Below are 19898 nucleotides of genomic sequence, written 5' to 3'. Positions count from 1 at the left end.
GAATAGAGGTTAAAGACTTAAATGACAGAACTAAAAAAAGCAGGTAAGGAAAGAGAATAAGGGCAATTACAAGTAAAAGACCGGAGAAAGGAGAACAATATTAAGAAGGAAAAGGAAGACAAGGAATAGTTAACAAAAGTTAAAAACAGAAAGTCAGTCAACACAGGGTATGGAAATGAGGGGCCAGGCAGTACTTGAGGAAAATGCTACCAGTTCAGGCAGGATGCAGAGAACAAATGAAAAGAGGCGGTTCTTACAAGATCGTGAAGGTGCCATTGTGAGCGTTGGGCTCTGGCACGGGCACACTCTGGAGCTTCTGCTCTGGGCTGAGACCAACGCACGCCAGCATCTCGTCTGTGCAGCTACAGAGCTCACATATGTTGTTTGTGGTGGTGTTCACCACTGAATTCTGAGTCAGTGATGGAAAACCTGTCTCAGACGGCTCTGGCTGCCGAGGTACGGAAACGTCCAGGTCCCCAGGTGCAGCTGCGACCTGAGTCAGGTTTGGACGCTGACTGTGAACCTGCCCGGGATGTGGAAGTGTCCCCTGAGGGTGCGCTGAAGATGGAGCTAGGGCTTCCTCCTGGACTGGGGGCTCAGCCTCTTCAGGAGTGAAGGAAGGCACAGCCAGGGCCGCCTGCAGGTCTTTGTAGTTCTCATCCATCTCCGGAGGCTCTGGATGCTGATCCTGGGAATCCACCTGGGGAGAAAAAGATTCAGCCTCCTCAACTTTCTGTCCGTGATGAGTGGGAACACTTTTCTGGGAGAAAGCTTCAACTTCCACAGGGGCCTCTGGAGGTTGATGTGGGCCGCCCAGAGACTCTACAGGTAGCTTCTCCTTAGCATAGACAACATCCCTATTGGGATCTAAGTAATCATCCTGCAATTGTTGTTTTAGATGTTTCTCTGCAAATCAGCCTGGAGTTCCAATAAGAACTTTGGTAAGCCATTGATACTGAGCTAGATCTTTCTTTGAGTTTGGAAGTGAAACAATAAACCTTGTTGGTTTTGAACTATCACTACCTAGCGGTGGAACAAGTATTTCAAATGACTGGTGTTCAGCCTGATCTACATTTACAGTTTTAGTCTCAGTTTTGAGTCAAGGGGGCAGATCTAGGACCTGATTCTGGTCCCAACTTACCACCGGAACCACCTCTGGTGAACCTTCATGCTGGCCAGGCTTGTCCCAAAGTTCTGGTCCTGGGGGCAGCTCTCCAGCTGAACCTGTGTACCAGAAAGGAACCACAGGATGCATCAGTTGTTGACGTGGATGGGGAAATTCAAGAGGGAGATTGGAGGGATCCGAAGACCAGGACTCGGTTGGCCCTGGGGGTCTGGGGGTCAGCTGCACAGGGTCCAGGGCCCAACCCGGAGGCTGAGCTGCTTGGACCAGCAGCCACAATGGTAGCAACACAAGAAGCCACAGGGCCCAGAAACGCAGCCAGGACATGGCAGCAAAGGCTCCAGGGCACAATGAGCCAGAGGACCAGAGCAGCTCCCTTAAGCAGAGCAGAACCATTATGACAGCTCTCTGATGCTCACATATCCCTAGCAACTGCGTGCCCCTCACCTGCCTAGTCCCACCCTTCATTTATGACACATTAGGCTCAGGCTGAGATCGGCTCCACACCACCTGAGCAAGTCCTTTCTCAGAATCATGGAGTCCAAGCGTCCCCTCCCCAAGCAAAGGCTACAGACACCTCCCTCCAGATACCCCTTCCCAGTGAGAGAGACAGGATTTGGGCTGCACATCTGGGTGGCCCTGGCTTCTGGTAGCCCAGGGATAGTGGGGGTTGGTTAAGAGAAGGGTAAGGGTGGAGGTGGTGCAGAGTTTACCCAGGAAGCCACTGGGTCTGGCATCATGGGAAATTCAAAAGTGCTCGTCCAGTCCTGGCAACTCTTCCTCTTCAAAGCTAAAGTCTGAGACATTCTGCTTTCAAGAAAAGTAGCTTACCTGCAAAACAAACACCTGTTAAAGTGGTGGAGAAGGAAATACACTTTACAGTCATTCTAAAATGTTGCCATTTTCTTTAAACTCTCAGTATATCCACGTCTGATTATTAATTCACCACTCTACTACATGAGGACTACCACTGAATCAGTGATGACTCCAAAATCGCTATAGGAAGGGCCCTTGTGGGGTGAACAATCCACCCCCAAGCTCCAAGGGATCTTCCCTTGGACTGAGCTTTGAGGCACCCATGTACTTGTGTGGATTGGGTGTCAGATGTGACAAGTTTCAAATAAGGTCTCAAGCACCCACACGTAATTGGGGCAGCTGAACTGATGTAAAATGGAAACAACAATGTTATATCCCTCATATGGCTGTGGTAAGATTCAATGCTTTGTTTCATGTTTTTGGCACAAACTGAAGTACTAACAGACAGTGGCTATGAGACCACTGCTAAGTTCTTGGTGCCTGGAATATGGTCAAACACTCAGTGATTGGGAGAAGTTACTTTATCAACATTGGTACTTGATCTTTCTGAAATTTAGTTTCTTCCTAGGGATAACTGAGGTACTATGAAGTGCCTAGCACAGGTTTGGCAACACTAAATGCTCTGTGAATGGCAGCTATTAAGATATCCCCTGGACCCTGATTTGTTTTTCTCACTGGATGCTTTTCAAGTATGATTTTTTTTTAAATGCTGTATCTCTGGGATAATTTGTAATTTATATCACTTGCCTGTAATCATGTAATTACCTGTTCTGTTTGCCACATGTAGGCAACGTCATGAAGTGATAACACTGGCCGTATTGGAACCAGATTTGGTACAAAGTGGATTTGTGTGGCAGTCTCTAATACTAGTAATTTCTATGACAATCCACCATCAGTAATGAGTCAAGAGACTGTGACAATAGGAAATAGGAAATGAGCTTCCAGTAGTTCCCGAATCTGGCTGACCATAGAATCACCTGAGGATCTAAAAAATAAAGATTCATAGTTTGATTCCATTTGTCTGGGGAGGAGCCCTAGAATCTGCAAATTTAAAAATGTATGCTGTGAAGTTTCTGATGAGCAGCCAAGATCGGAAACTAATTATGGTTCAAGACAGCTCAAACTCAGTTCCCCGTAGTGCACAACACCTTTTCTCATAATTAAAAATAATTTCTAAGTCAACGCTGCAGTGTTCTTGAAATCTGTAAGGATGGGAATGAAAGAGAGGGAGAGAGAAACTAAACAGGAACTCAAGGTAACTGACTTGTGTGGGCTGTGCAGGGAAGCTGTAGATCACAGTGGTAAGCAGAAAAAAACTGAATCAGAACAATACCAAACAGCATTAGCAGCCAGATCCGTTACAGGAAATCCAGCAGAAGTTTCAAGCCAGCTTCAACTACAACTGTCAGGATTATAGAGGCTAAAAAAAACCTGAGACAGCAGTGAAATAAGCCAGGCGGAGAAAGACAAATATCAAATTATTTCACTCATTTGTGGAGTATAAGAACAAAGCAAAAACTGAAGGAACAAAACAGCAGCAGACTCACAGAACCCAAAAATAGACTAAGTCACCAAAGGGAAAGGGACTGGGAGGATGGGTGGGAAGGGAGGGAGAAGGGGGAAAAAGGGGCATCACGATTAGCATATATAATGTAGAGGGGGTGGGGAGGGGGCTCGGGGAAGGCAGTATACACAGAGAGGACAAGTAATGATTCTATAGCATCTTACTATGCTGATGGGCAGTGACTGTAATGGGTATGTGTGGGGGGGACTTGATAATAGGGGGAGTCTAGTAACCAAAATGTTGTTCACGTAATTGTACATTGAGGATACCAAAATTAAAACAAACACAAAAAACAAACAAACAGAAAACCGAGACAATTAGATGCACTGCTTAATTCCCTGTCTGGATCTAGCATTGTTTTCTTTCCCTTACTGCATTAAATATTTCTTGAGCAACTCAGGCTTATTGTATGAAGTAACAATTCCTCTCTCCTCCTGAGGGGGTAATCCTTAATAATAGCTCAGAGTGAATCCAAACAAGCTTTTCTGTTGCACTGTTCTCCAAGAAGTTAAAAGAGCTCCTTTAGAGGCAGAACTGACTAGCCTTTTTCCTACTTATAAAAAAGGCAAATTTCTATTGCTAGACAGGAAACAGCTTCTTTTTCTCCGAGACCAGGAAGGCAGGCATTGAGAAGAGAAAATTTAGTTTTCTCGGAAACAGAAATTTAAAAGGTAAGAGCACATCTACCTTAGTTTTCCAAGAAATGAAGACTTTAAAGACAGGAAATGGGGAGTGTGCACGCATAAGGTGTGGGGGGGGGGGCGCACACATGCGCTTTTTGAGACTGGTGTTTCTCAGATTAAGAAAATACCCTCCTGTCATTATTCTAGAATAATGCTTCTCTAGGATACTTTGTAAATATCAGTTTTTTTAATTTTTTGAGATCATTTTGACTTTGTATTGTTCATGTAATGTTTTATATTAATTATTTTCTTATACTGCACAATCTTGTGTTTTGGGATAAACACAGTTTGTATTTGTGTGGTGTGTGTGTTTAATAATAACAGTAATAATAAACTTAAGTAAGAACAAAGATAATATAACAAACACTTCCTTTGTCACCCCAAATTTTTGTTATCCTCTTATCCCAAATTAAAAGCTTTTTGGCATTTTGCCATAGTTACTTAAAGCCTTTCTTAAATTCAATAAATAAAATATTGTAGATAAATTTGAAGTTTCTTTGCCATCCACCTCCAGTTCCATTTTTCTTTCCTTTTCTCAGAGGCAACCAATATTCTGAGTTTATTGTATATCACTACAGTATTTTTAACACACACAGTTTTACACATACATATCCAGGAATAATGTCTAGTATTGTTGTGTGTGCATGTTTAGCTGATAGAAATGGTATAATTCTATCTGTATACTTCTGCAACTTGATTTTTAAACTCTAAGCTCTGTGTCTCATATCTTTGTCAGTGTGTGTGTTTTAACTTACTCTGTTAAAATGATTCATAATATTTCTTTCAATACATATTACATTTTATATTCCCACCCCATTATTGATAAACAAAGGTTATTTCCAAAATTTGGTGTTACTAAAAGCGCTAAAATGTCTTTGCTCATTATTGACATGTTTTTTTCCTAAGGAGAAGCCAAAATGTGGAACTGATGGGTCAAAGTTTATGCAAATTTTCAATTTTACTACAAACTACCAAGTTTTCTCCGCAATGTTGTATCATTTCACACTGCTACCAATAACAGCACCAAGTTTTCTACATCTTGGTCAACACTTCATATTGTCAGTCTTAAAATGTTTGCCAATCTAAAGGGAATGAAGTGGTGTGTCATCATTGTCCTCCTTTACATTTCCCCAATTAATCTAAGGCTAAGCATCCTCTCATGTCTACTGGCCAGTTGTGTTTCCTCTTTGGTGAATACCTGTTCAATTATTTTCCCATTTTTCCTATTAGATTATTTTTTAAGGGCCCCCACCCGTAAGATGGTGAACTTCCTGCTTTCTCTTCCGGGTCCTCGGTTCCCGCCGGCGCCACCTGAAGCCCAATCACCCCTCGCCCCCCTCGCAATCCCAGCACCTAGCCAATAGCCACCAGCCCCATAGAAGTGACTCCTCAATCAGCTCATGCCCCTTCCTATATAAACCATCACCTTTCCCTAATAAAGCGGAATTCTCCGGTGAATTGCTGCTGTGTGTCGCTCCTTCCTTTCAATTTTCATCTTATTTACTTGTAGGCATTCTTTGTGGATTCTGATACAATCCTATCATTTATGTGTTGCAATTTTCAAATATGTTCTTTCAGTTTATGCTTGTCTTTTAAAAAAACTTTTTATTTTAAAATACTTGTAGAGTCACAGGAAGTTTCAAAGATAGAGGAAGGTCCCATTTTCCCCAGTAGTTACATCTTAAGATAATTATAGTACAATATCAAAACCAGGAATCTGACAATGGTACAATGCATAGCTCTATTGTAGATTTATGTACCCACCACCCCAATCAAGATACAAACAACCCCATAACTACAAAGATCTCGCTTACACTACCCCTTTAGTTATACACATTCATCTCCCGTCCTGCAATATCCCTAACCCCTGGCAATTACTAATCTGTATTCTATCCCTATTATTTTGTAATTTTTAAGAATGTTAAATAAATAGAATCACAAAGTATGAGACTTTCTGAAATTGGCTCTTTTCACTCAGCATATGCCTTTAAGATCTATCTAGTTGTGTCTATTAATAGTTTGTTCCTTTTTATTTCTGAGTTGTAAACCATGGTGTAGATGTTTCACACTATTCACCTAGTGAGGGACACTTTATCTGCTTCCGTTTGGGGGTTATTACAAATAAAGCCACTAAAAATAATCATGTACAGTTTTTGAGTGGATGTAGATTTGCATTTCTCTGGGATGAGTGCGCAGGAGTATAATTGCTGAGTCATATGGTAAGTGCATGTTTCACTTTTTAAGAAGCTTCTACAGTGTTCTCCAGAGTAGCTGTACCATTTTACATTCGCCATGAGCAATGTCTGAGAGATCCAGTTTCTCTGCATAGTCACTAGCATGTGCTGTTGTTGATATTTTTTATTTTAGCCATCGTTCTACATATACTTATATCTCAACATGGTCGTAATTTGCATTCTCCATGGCTAGTGACGTTGATGTCTTTTCATGTGTTAATGTACCATGTATATCTTCTTTACGCAATGTTTCTTCATGTCTCTTGCTCATTTTCTAATTGGATTTTTAAGAATTAAAACTTTATTTTTCAGAATAGTCCTAGGTTGACAGAAAACTTGAGTCATTACTAAGAATTAAGTCATATAAATTTACAATTAAATAAATTATTAAAATGTAATCAATATGAACTCACCACTTCCTAAGTATTTATTACATTTTACTATTATCTATGCTTGTGAAGTTATTTTAATCTATTGTATGTGTATGGTGGGAATTCTAGAAAGTTGTGTGCTACTATACATTTCTTCCCATCTCTGCATTTAGCAAGGTCATACTGGTAGCTTGAAGTTGTCCATATTTACACCACAGAAATAAGATAGATGCTCAAATAGGTTTCCTAAAAGAATGAACTCATCATAATATGTATTATTATAATAACAAAATATTGGGGGGAACATTTGTGTGCCCATCATTAAGGACTGGTTAAATAAAACGTGGCACATCCATAAAATGGAATGTAAGATAACTTTGATAAAAGATAAGGAAGTTACTTGTGTACTGTTATGGAAAGATCCCCAACATATATTGCTAAGTAAGAAAAAGTGTCAAGTTTGCTACCCACTGTGTAAGAAAGGGAGGGATATTTGCTTGCCTTTGCATAAAGAAACTTTGGAAGAATAAGCAAAAAACTAAAATAAAGTGTGTGTGGTAGGTGAGTAGGATTGGTTTGGGCAGGCATGAAATGTATCAAATGGGAGTAGGAGTGCTTTGATAGTTGGACTTTGGGAATGGGAATGTATTACCTAATAGTTTCTTTTTAAAACCAATTTTCATTTCAGCGACTGCTATTATTATTAGATTCTATATACTAACAATGGCAAACAAAACATTGTTTTTCATTTTGTAATTGGACTCCAGATATTAAGAATGGGAATGTCCTCAGTACATTATTAACATCGATTGATAATAATTTGTCTTCAGGTTAAACACTGTAAATATTTATCTAATATGAAAGGAAGAGAAGTGAACTTTGTGTGCAAATATTTGCAATTTATTGTATTCTTTTCCAAACAATTTGCTGCCCCTCCCTGTGTTAGGATTACACTTACTGCCCCATTGAAATTAAGCTTGGCCATGTACTTTGCTTTGGCCAATTAAATGTGAATAGAAATGATGTGTGCTACTCTGAGCAAAAGTTCCAAGAATCAACGTGTAGTTAGTTTCTCCTTGCTCTTGTTTCCTTGTGCCATAAGAGTGGCAATGTCTCTGATAGGGGGTCTTCTGGTAGCCTGGATCCTCTTAGGAGAAGGATGTGGAGCAGAGAAATGGGAACACCCAGCAGACACGCGGTACAAGAAAGAGACAAATTGTTTGTTTTAAACCACTGAGATTTGGGGGCGGTTTGTTCCTTCATGGAAACCTAGCCTATATTGACTCAAATGTGAAGCATGTTGAGGAAGGCAGACTAACACGTTGGAAAGAGACCTGCACTTTGATAACTTCTTAGATGAGAACTAGCACATCATCTTTTACTTCTCAGTGAGAATAACCTTCTAATTTCTTTAAGCCATTGTCAGTTTGGGACTTCTGTAAAAGCACAAGAACCAGCATCCAAACCTGACAATTTTTCCTCTCTTCATGGTAAACCATGGTCCTCTCTTGCCTCTCTTACTAATCCAAAGCAGCGAAATGTCTTTTTGGTCATCTATCATAGGTCTGCCACACTATCTTTCCTGTGGCTCCAGAGTCCGCTAGATCCTCTCACAGCACGTTGCAGGTTGGGTTGAAAGGAGCAGAACTGGGCAGAGGAAGAAACTGGAACTCTGATGAAGCCCTTAGCAAAACCGTAGCCAACCATGCAGAATGCTGTGCATTAAATTGTGCCTAACAGAGTTGTGTTGAGCTGAACAGCTGAGGCTTTATTGTCACCTATCTCATTTTCCTGTGTCCATTGTGAGTTGTGAGCCTGCCAGTGGCTCCTGCCCGCAGGCAATGCAGTTCACCCCAAACTCCATTATCACCTGCCCGTTTGCCCTTTCTCTTGCCTCTAGATTAAACACAAAGGGAAGAGAGGGAGGGTCAAAGTGTTTAGTTCAATTTCTTTTACTTTATACTAGAAAAAACTATCCCTTTGCCATCTGTATGTCCCTAAGTTCCCCAGCTATCTGTGTCACTGAGATTTTTAGTGTCCAACTAATACTGTCTGAGCTCTATGGGTAAATACAGCAAGTTGGGTCTTTTATTTCATTTCCCTCCATTAAGATTTCTGAAAATGCCAGAAATGCTCCCATGTTCCACAGATATTTTCTGGTAGTTTCCTGTCACTTTTCGTGCTGCTGTGTTGTGCCAAGACCTGTTGGTTACCTCCTACATTGACACGACAACTTCTCCACGCTCCTCCCCTCCATACCCCTTCCTCAGCAATTGGCCTGTGTGCTTTTCAAACGCTGTGGGTGCCGCGACAGGTCTCAGAGGGGATGGGCTGGGGAAACGTGCATCGCCATCGTTACCACTAAAAGGGGACCTGAGATATGCAAAGCGGCCAGAGGGCTTTATCCCCTGAGGGAAGCCAGGGAGCTGGGTCCAGACTCATCCCCTGTGGCCCCAAGGTGCTCCTCAGAGTTGGAAGGATGCGTGTGACCGAATGTGCCGCCCGCGGGGCAGCCCGCTCTCGTCCTCTCTGCGCATTGACAGCAGCTCTCATCGAGTTCCGGGGCAACTGCTCTTTTAGACAGGGGACCAGTAGTGCCGCTCCGGGGATGGCAGTAGAGCTGAAAAGGGCGGGACCTGGGATCTCTTCGGCGGAGTGGGTCGCACACGAGGACGCTCAAAGAAAGCGCGGAGCCCCTCCCTGTTCGCGCGGCACTGGACACGTCCCTGCCCCGCGAGCGCGGCTCCGGAACCGCCCACCCGACGCCGGCGCCAAGCGCGCGAGCGGCTGCCGCGCAGAACGCGGAAGAGCCGGGACTCTTTCCCGGTGCGGAGCAGACCCGCACGGCCCGGGCGCTCGCCGAGCCCTTTCTTGTTTGTTTTTTAATGACCCTTATTTTTTTAGTTCTACAATACAGAATATAAAAGGTAGAGATAAGCAGATAGGAAAGGAGAACTCTTCCGCCATCACGTGAGACTTGAACTCCCGTCTCGTCGGGTCCATAAGTTTGGACGGCGGGCCGTGTCGCCCTCGGCTGGGAGCTCCGTCTTTCAAGCGCGTTCGCCCTCCTGCCCCTCCTAACGGACACTTCCGCACCTATAAGGTATCGTGCCGTGTGGGAGCAGGTCGGGAGGGTGTTCGTCTCCTACCTTTGCAAAATCACCCTGACCTTGGCTTTTTACCCCTTTAAGTCTGGTTTGCTGGCTTCCAGAGCAGATGGGGCAGAGCCAGCACCATCCCCGCCGCCCTCACTCCTACCCGCTACCCCCGCCCCGCGCCCGCTGATTTCTCTCCCATCTGGGAGTGTTGGCTCCTTGGTTTTTGTCCCCAGAAACAACCCGCGGGGCAGCCCGCTCTTGGAGCCAGGCGCCTGGGAGCTTGCTGGTCAGGGCAAGACATCGCCCCTGCGAGGGCTGGGAAGCACCTTAGAGAGCCCTGGAGGGAGGCAGCAGCAGGTTCTGTGGAGTCAGTCTGAAGCAGGGGCTAATGAGGCCCAGACATCAGAGAGCTGTATGGACAGGTCAGGGAAGTGCAGGTCTCCGAAGATCGGTGGGGGTGCCCTGCACCCCTGGGGTCCCGAAATGAAGGGAGTTGGGGAATAGGTTCTGTAGGTAAAATACAGCGGACGAGTAACTTACGAACTGCTCCTAGATCCAGAAAGAGACACCAAGCACTGTTGTGCCCTGCCAAGGTTTATAATCTAGAAGGGAGGAAGGATGAGAACTGTGCCCTCCTAAATACAGAGTGCCATAGAAGGAGGGCCAAGAATGCAGTATGGTTTTGTTCCCCAGGGGTAATTCCTGTCACTTGTCTTGGCTTTCTGTGCAATTCCCACCAACCTGCATTCTGGCATAACTAAGGAGATGTGAATGCCATTCTTTTTCTCATTAAAAATATCCAACAACACAGCCTAAATTCCAAATCCAGGTCTGATAGGATTTTCTCCACAGTTAAAAGTATAGAAAATTTTAAAGAGAAAAACTAATCTGTAAACCTAGATCTAGGGTTCAAAGTGAGGGCTGTGGTTTTTAGGCCATAGGAATTTGGTAGGCTCCAGTCACCAGCATATTTTTAAAGGACTGTGTTCCACATTTTTAAGGATTGTGTACTGAAGATTGTAGTTTTGAACCATAGAGAGTTTTACACAGCTGCAGTGTTAGACTGGCACTGTTAGAATTCCATACTAACCCAAAAGCTTTGGGTCCTTTGTAGATGACTCATCTATAGCTTCTTTGGGTTGTAAGTTTCCCAGTGGTATGGGAAGGCATACCAGAGCTCTTTGGGCTGAGATGTGCACATTGTGGGTGAACTAGAAGGGTGCTGAAGGAATGCAGAGGGTGCTGGGTGGTAGGCTGGGAGGAGAGGTGAGAGGACTGTAGTTAAAGAGCTGCAAGAAGAAATGGGTAGCAATGGGTGTTTGGTAGGGTGGGTATAGAAGAGACTGTATTGAAGAGCATAAATGGAAGTGATTCCCTTGCAGCCTTTTGGCATAGAAATGGAGAGTCTCTTCTGTCAGTTCAGCAGGGAAGATGGATGTGCATTTGAGGTATCCCTTGTATAAAAAATAGGAAGAAGTTGTGTCTAAAGAACACTGTGCTGTTCTGTGGAGTAAGCAAAGTATGGCAAGAATACACATCTCCCTCTGATTTTTTGCATAATTATGCCACACTAAGACTATTATTATTTAAATTTAAATGACTGTGTTTACCTGGCTTAATTGTTGTTCATCTACCAGAAGTGAAGACTTCTTCTGTTAGTTTTACTTTTTAGGGGAACCCTCAGGGTCATATTTAAAAGCTTTCTTCTAGGAATCCAGGTCAGGGCCTGTTTGAATGAATGACTAGATCCCCAGATCTCTTAGAGAGGCAGCTTCCTTCTGGCTCAGCTCTGAGTTTTTGAGCAACCCTGAGGAAATGGTGCTGCATTGTAGTAGACCTGGGAAAATAGCCTCCTTGCCCCAAAAGGTACAAAGTAGCTAGAGAAAGACCTCATATAATTTTTCAGAAAACCATTTGACAATACATATCAAGATATTTAAATATTTCATCATGTGACCAGGTAATTCAACTTTTAGAAACCTCTCTGTGTATATATAGTTATATATGCTTTATATACTTAAATAATTTTGGCTTGCTTATGTACCTAAGATCAAGCGTAACTTCATATTTTAGCCTCAACCTTTATTTCCACAAATCCAGGCTCTTTCTTCACTTCTATGACTTTTCCCGTATTGGATTCCATTCCTGGTTGTTCTGTCTGCTTGTTCTGGCCTCCCAGTCTCCATCCCAAAACGTTTTTATTTATGTTTGAACCATATCTGTATACAGAGTTGAAGTACTTTGGCAGGGGGCCTCTTGGACTCTATGCCAATTAGGACATGTGATTAGCACATTCAAGTCTCAGTATAACTGAGCCAAGATCTTAGTATAGTTAATATTGCACAATTGAAAACAACTTCAGTTCCAAGCTGTAGGAGAATAGTGACATGTTAATACCATATATTAAATTATACAGCAGTTAATAAGGTTTTTAAAAATAGCAAATCTTTGTTTTCCAAAAGTGGTTATATATGACATTTTTACTTGTCCTTGCCTCAACTCCTCTCTGGCTTGGCAAGGTCTTGGTCTGGAGGGCATAACAGTCCAGTTCCCTCCCTGGAACTGCAGATGGCAGAACAGACTTTATTTGCAACGTTCTAACCAGAAGGATTGGTCTCTATCCCCTAACTCAAATCTCAGGTGGGGGGAAGTGGGAGCCACTACTCATGAAGGCTTCAGGGAGACTACAGACTTTTCAGTAGCTGGACACATGCAACAACCATCTAAAACCTGGAAGAGGAGCTGGGGTGAGATTCTCTGGGAAATGAATACATTCAAAAGCAGCTATGTATGTAGAGGAACTGAGTAATGCACATGCAGGATTCATATTCAGAGGAGACCTGAGAAGACCTTGGCTTTCATGTGAGGCTGATTTCCTTGTGCTCAGAGCATGCCTAGCTAATCAGTGAAGGACCATCTAGTATGGAGCCTGTCTTCAAAGACTGGGAAAGGTGACTGTTTTTTCAGATTCCTGCTTTTCAACAGAAACTTGCATGGCATACAAAGAAACAGGAAAACATGGCCCGTACAAAAGAAAGTGAAATGGCAGAACCTCTCCCTGAGGGAGCCCAGACGTTAGACATATTAGACAAAGGCTTTAAAATAACTGTCTTAAGTATGCTCAAAGAGGTAAAGAAAAAATGGCCAAAGAACTAAAGAAATCAGGAAAACAGTGTATGAACAAAACGAGATCATCAGCAAAAATAATAGAAATTACAAAAAGAAAAGTTCTGGAGCTGAAAAATACAATATCTGAAGTGAAAAAACTGTTAGAAGGGTTCAGCAGATTTGAGAAAGCATAAGAAAGAATCAGTGAATTTTAAGACAGATGATATTATTAAGGCTGAGGGGTAGAAAAAAAATAAGAAAAGCAAAGCCATGGTGATTTGTGGAATTCTAACAAATGGACCAATATACACATTATAGGTGTCCAGAAAAAGAGAGAAAGGAGCAGAGATTATTTGAGGAAATAAGGGCTGAAAACTTCCTAAATTTAATGAAATATGTGGATCTACAGATCAAGAGGCTCACTCAATAAAGTCCCAGTAGGATAAACCCAAAGAGATGTGTATCAAGACACATTATAATCAAACTGCCAAAGTCAAAGCAAATCTTGCTTTTATAAGAAACAACTCATCATGTAAAATGATTAACAGCCAATTTCTCAGCAAAAAAATATGGAGGCCAGGAAGTAGTGGGATGATATATTTAAAGTGCTTAAAAAAAACAAGAAAACCCGTCAACTGAGAATTCTTTATCTGGCAAAACTCTTTCAAAAATAAAGGAGAAATCAAGATACTCCCAAACAAAAGCTGAGGGATTTCATTACCACTAATACAAGAAATGCTAAAGGGGATTAATTCAATATGAAATGAAAAGACACTCAACAGTAACTAAATCATATAAAAATATAACAGTCTCTGGAAAGGAAAATACATGGACAAATATTTTTTAAAGCACTATTGTAATTTTGCTTTGTACATCCATTTTTTACTTTCTACAAAATTTAAAAGACATGCACAAAAAAATATATGTTAATGGTACATAGTATATAAAGATACAATTTGTGACATTAATAGCAAAGTAAGGGAGGAACCAGTTGTAAAGAAGAGTATTTCTCTATGGTTGAAGTTAAGTTGGTATCAATTTAAGACAGGTTGTCATAACTTTAGGATTTATATGTAATTCTTATGATAACAACACACATACAAATCTATAGAATACACAAAAGGAAATGAGAATGGAACTGAAACATATACAAAAATCAATTAAATTCATCAAGATAGACCACATACTGGGCCATAGAGCACACCTTAACAAATGTAAAAGAAGATAAAATATATATAATATCTGCTCCCAGACCACAATGGAATTAAACTAGAAATAACAGAAGGATAACTGGAAATCCCAAAACATATAGAGATTAAACAATGTATTTCAAAGTTACACATGGGTCGAAGAAATCTCAAGAGAAAAATTATTTTGAATTAAGTGAAAATGAAAGCACAATTTATCAAAATTTGTGGAATGCAGCATAAGCAATGCTCAGAGGGAAATATATAGCATTGAGTGTATATATCTGAAAAGAAGAAATAGTTAAAATTAATTATCTAAGTTTCCACCATAGGAAAAAACTAGAAAAGGAGGAGCAAATTATATTGAAGAAGAAGAAAAGAAATAAGAAATATATTTACCATATATATATATATAAAACCCAGATGCAAAAATCCTTAAAAAAATATTAGAAAATTGAATATATTCAAGAAGAAAAGAAATAATACAGCTGAAATCAATGAAATTGAAAACATGAAATCAATAGAGAAAAGCAACAAAACCAAAAGCTGGTTCTTTGAAAAGATCAATGTGATTGATTAGTCTCTAGGTAGGCTAAGAAAAAAGACACATAATATCAGAAATGAAAAAGGGGACATCACTGTAGACTCCATGGACATTGAAAAGATATTCGAGGAATATTTTGAACAACTTTATGCCCACAGATTTGTTAACCTAGATAAAGTGGACCAATTCATTGAAAGACATAATCTGTCAAAACTTACACAGAAAGAAATAGGCAATCTGAATAGGCATATATATATATATATATATACATATATATATATATGTATATATATATATATACACACACACACACACACATAAAAGAAATTATATCAACAATTAATAACTTTCCCAACTAGGAGCCCCATATCTAGATGGGTTCATTGGTGACTTCTACCAAACATTTAAGGCTGAAATTATACCTGTTTTCTACAATCTCCTTCAGTGGATAGTAGCTGAGGAAATACTTCCTAATTCATTCTGTTAGGCCAGAATTACTCTAATGCCAAAACCAGAAAATTGCATTACAAGAAGAGAAAGCTACAGAGCATTATCTTTCATGAACCCAGATACAAAAATCCTTAAAAATGTATTAGAAAATTGAATGCAACAATGTATAAAAAGAATTATATGTATCAAGTAAGCAAGACAAGTTCAACTTTTGAAAATTGATCAGTGTAATCCATTACATCATCAGGCTAAAGAAGAAAAATCACTAATCACATCAATAGGTGCAGGGAAAGTATGTGACAAAATCCAAAACCTGAATTATTCATGATCAAAACTGTAGGTAAACTAGGAATAAAGAGGAACTCCCTCAACTTGATAAAGATTATCTACAGAAAAAATAGAGCTAACATAATTAATAGTGAGAAACTTGAAGCTTTCCCACTAAGATTAGATATGAGGCAAAAACCTCTCACCACTTCCTTTCAACATTGTATTGGAAATCACTGCTGATGCAGTAAGACAAGAAAAGAGAAAGGTACACAGATTGGGAAGGAAGAAATAAAATTGTTTTTGTTCACAGATGACACAGTCATCTGTGTAGAAAATCCAAAAGAATCAACAGTAAAACAAAAACAAATGTTCCTGGAGCTAATAAGCAATTACAGCAATACTGCAAGATACAAAGCTAATATACAGAGTAAGGCACTTTCCCATATGCCAGCAATGAACAAGTAGAATTTGAAATTAAAAATATAACATCATTTACATTATCATGTCCCAAAATGAAATATTTAGGTACAAATGTATAAAACATCTATATGTAGAGAACCCAAAAATAGATCCTCATAAATATGGTCAACTGATCTTTGACAAATGAGCAAAGGCAATAGAGTGGAGCAAAGAAAGTCTTTTCCGGTTTTTTGGAACTACTGGACATCTACATGCAAAGAAAATGAATCTAGACACTAATTTTGTACAGGAGAAAAATTAACTCAAAATGGATCACAGACCTGAATGTAAAATTCAAAAGTATAAAACTACTAGAAAGTAATGTAGGAGATAACTTATATGACCTTAGGTAAAGCAATGATTTTTAAGAAACAACACCCAACAGCATGATCCATGAAATAAAGAGTTGGTAAACTGGAGTTCATTAAATTAAAAACTTCTGCTCTGCGAAAGACAATGTCAAGAGAATGAAAAGACAAGACAGACTTGTAGGAAATATTTGGAAAAGACACCTGATAAAATACCATTATCCAAAATACAAAAAGAACTCTTAAAACTCAACAGTAAGATAACAACCCAATTTTTAAAAAGAGCCAAAAACCTTCGTAACAAGCATTTCACTAAAGAAGATACACAGATGGAAAATAAGCATATGAAAAGATGTTCCACATCATAAAGCCATCAACAAAATGCAAAGTCAAACAGTGGGATACCACTGCCCGTCGATTAGAATAGCTAAAACCCAGAACACTGACAACACCAAATCTTGGCAAAGATATGGAGCATCATTGCTAGTGGGAATGTAGAATGGTACAATCACTTTGGAAGAAGCTTTGGCAGTTTTTTACAAAACTAAACATAATCTTACCATACTATCCAGCAATATTGATCTTTGGTACTTACCCAAAGGAGTTGGAATCTTATGTCCACACAAAAATCTGCACATGGATGCTTTAGCAGCTCTATTCTTAACTGCCAAAACTTAAAAGCAACCAAAATGTCCTTCAGTAGGTGAATGGATAAAACAACTGGTACATCCAAACAATGGAATATTATTCAATGCTAAAAATAAATGAGCTATCAAGCTTTGAAAAGACATGGAAGAAACTTAAATGTATATTATGAAGTGAAAGAAGCCAGTTTGAATTGTCTATATACTATATGATCTGACATTCTGGAAAAGGCAAAACTATGGAGACAGTAAAAAGATCAGTAGTTGTCAGGGAGTGGGGTTTGGGGAGGGATGAACAGAGAGTACAGTGGATTTTTAGGGCAATGAAAACACTCTGTATGATAGTCTAATAATGGATACCTGTTGTTACACATTTGTTCAAACCCATAGAAAGGACAACATCAACAGTGAACCTTAAGGTAAGTTATGGGAAAAGTTTAACACAAAGGAAAGCAGTAAGAGAGGAAAGAAAGGACAAAAATGTCACAACACATACAAAAAACATGTAATAAAATAGCGATAGTAAAATCATTCCCCATCAGTAATTACTTTCAGTGCGAGTGGATTGCCCTACCCAATCAAAAGGCATAGATAAGCAGAACAGATGAAGACACCTTTAGATCTAAGGACACACATAAGTTGAAAGTGAAAGATGGAAAAAGTTATTCCATGCAAATAATAACCAAAAGAGAACAGGGGGCTACGCTAATATTGGGCAAAATAGTCTTTAAGTAGAAAACATAAGAGACAAAGAAGGACATTATATAATGATAAAAGGATCAAGTTACGAAGATGTAATAATTATAAATATGTATACACAAAACATCAGAGCTCCTAAATATGTGAAGCAAATATTGAAAGAACTCTAGGAAGAAATAGACAGCTCTACAAAAGTAGTTGGAGTCTTAAGTATCCTACTTATAATATGGACAGAACAATCAGTCAGAAGATCAATAAGGAAAGAAAAACTTGAACTATGCTACAAACTAGTTGGACCTAACAGACATTTATGGAACACTCAATTCAGCAATAGTAGAATATATATTCTCAAGTGCACACAGAGCATTCTCCAGGACAGACTCTACTGTTGACTGTCTCTAGGCCATCTATAACAAAGCCGAGATCCAAGTAAGGAGACAGAACTGATAGATTAGGGGTATGTATACTAAAGCAGATATTCAAAAAAAAAGAATTTTGCCCCATTGAAAATACATGAGTATCTGATAGGAAGAGTACAGTGAGTTGGCCCACCTTTCTTAAGATCAATGGGCAAAATTTGTGAATCTAATTCATTCTTGCAAGAAGGAAAAATGGTTAATATGGCATATTGCTGGATGTCTTTAGACCCCAATGAGTTTTCCGAAAGGATTCCCTATAAAATGAGATAGTTAAGGTAAAAGTTAAAATTATTTAAAATAAAAGTAAAAGTAATATATAAAACTAAAACTTGATTCACTGAGATAAAAAACATAGATAGGCTCCCCTCAGGGGCTTATTTAAGGAGAAGAGAGAGAAAACAAGTTACATAATCTTAGGGATTAGAAAGACGATATAAACATAGATGAAGACAAGAATAAAGCAGAAGATCATATATGAAAAACTATGGACAAAAATGCAAAAATGTTATAGGAGTTGAAATTATTATAGTCTTAGCTCAAAATCTGTCCAAAAAAAAAATTACATCATACCTCTACCCTTACCATAGTACCCAGTGGAATATGTATAGGAAAGGATTTTGCTAGGTTTGCCTCACAACACAGAATTTGCTGTGCCTTCTGCTCAGGTCCTATTCTAATGGCTCTGTTCTGTTTTACTAAAAAGGATTTCTGCTTGAAAATTGAATGGCTGCTGGGAAAATGAACATCAGTATTGATTTGGGAACTAACTATGCTGAGCTGGTTCTAGCTGTGGGAAGTCACTCTTGGAGAAAAGGATAGAAAAAATATGAAAGATTGCTCACTGAGAAAAAAGCAGAATGGAAAAGTCTTACAAGCTCTGGGTACTTTGCTAAATTCTGGCGGGGGGAATAATCAAGGCTGAAATTGAGAATGAAAACTATAGTTACCAAAAAGGTGGAATAGAACTAGATTTGGAAAATTCTTAAATGTTTTCTGATTTTTGTCAAATCATGGGGCTCAAAAACCTCTGGTTTGCCAATTATCACCTTGAGCTCCAATTTATATAAAAGAGATGTAACATCTGCAAACGTCATGAGTGCAGCTGCTGCTTTGGAGTTCCTGAAAGACATAAAAGAAACTGAAGGGAGATTTAGTTTAAGATCCAGATTGCCTCCAAACAGGACCCATATGTATGTACAAGAAGAATGCAACATGGAGGACTTGGCTGATGACTTTTTGACAGGATGCAACTTAAATACAGAGGAAAAACTTGCCTTTACGGAATCCACACACATTGAAATGAAATACTTCTCAACAGAAAAGTTGGTAGAACGCATTAATTCTCCCTCATTATGTCTCTGTATTTGCAAATACTGATGGGGGATATTTGTTTATTGGTTTAGATGAAGATAAGCACAAAGTAATTGGCTTTAAAGCAGAGACTAGTGATCTTGACAAGCTAGGAAAAGAAATAGACAACCCCATTAAGAAGTTACCTGTCTTAGTTCTCTAAAGAAATTCACATGGCCAACAGACACATGAAAAGATGCTTCACATCACTTGTCATCAGAGAAATGCAAATTAAAACCACAATAAAATATCACCTCACACCGGTAAGGATGGCTACCATCCAAAAGACAAACAACAACAAATGTTGGCGAGGTTGTGGAGAAAGGGGAACCCTTCTACACTGCTGGAGGGAATGTAAATTAGTTCAACCATTGTGGAGAGCAGTATGGAGGTTCCTAAAAATGCTCAAAATAGAAATACCATGTGACCCAGGATTTCCACTCCTAGGAATTTACCCTAAGAATGTAGCATCCCAGTTTGAAAAAGACAGATGCACCCCTATGTTTATCGCAGCACTATTTACAATAGCCAAGAAATGGAAGCAACCTAAGTGTCCATCAGTAGATGAATG

At 39.6% G+C, this 19898-nt stretch overlaps 1 protein-coding gene across 1 annotated transcript in view; it reads right to left on the bottom strand.

Annotated features, from left to right (window-relative positions):
* The window catches only part of LOC130683528 (leucine-rich repeat-containing protein 37A3-like), a 148525-nt gene extending 147845 nt beyond the window's left edge, over window positions 1–680 (bottom strand). The window contains 1 exon segment of the mRNA XM_057501240.1: window positions 258–680. Within this exon segment, the coding sequence (XP_057357223.1) occupies window positions 258–664 (407 nt within the window). The 5' untranslated portion in view covers window positions 665–680.
* Between the last annotated feature and the right edge of the window lie 19218 nt (window positions 681–19898).

This window comes from Manis pentadactyla, chromosome 4 (genome assembly GCF_030020395.1).
Source record: "Manis pentadactyla isolate mManPen7 chromosome 4, mManPen7.hap1, whole genome shotgun sequence".
In the NCBI taxonomy this organism is placed as follows: Eukaryota; Metazoa; Chordata; class Mammalia; order Pholidota; family Manidae; genus Manis; species Manis pentadactyla.
The sequence above is the reverse complement of the archived record's forward strand: the minus strand, read 5'-3'. Positions and strand labels throughout refer to the sequence as shown.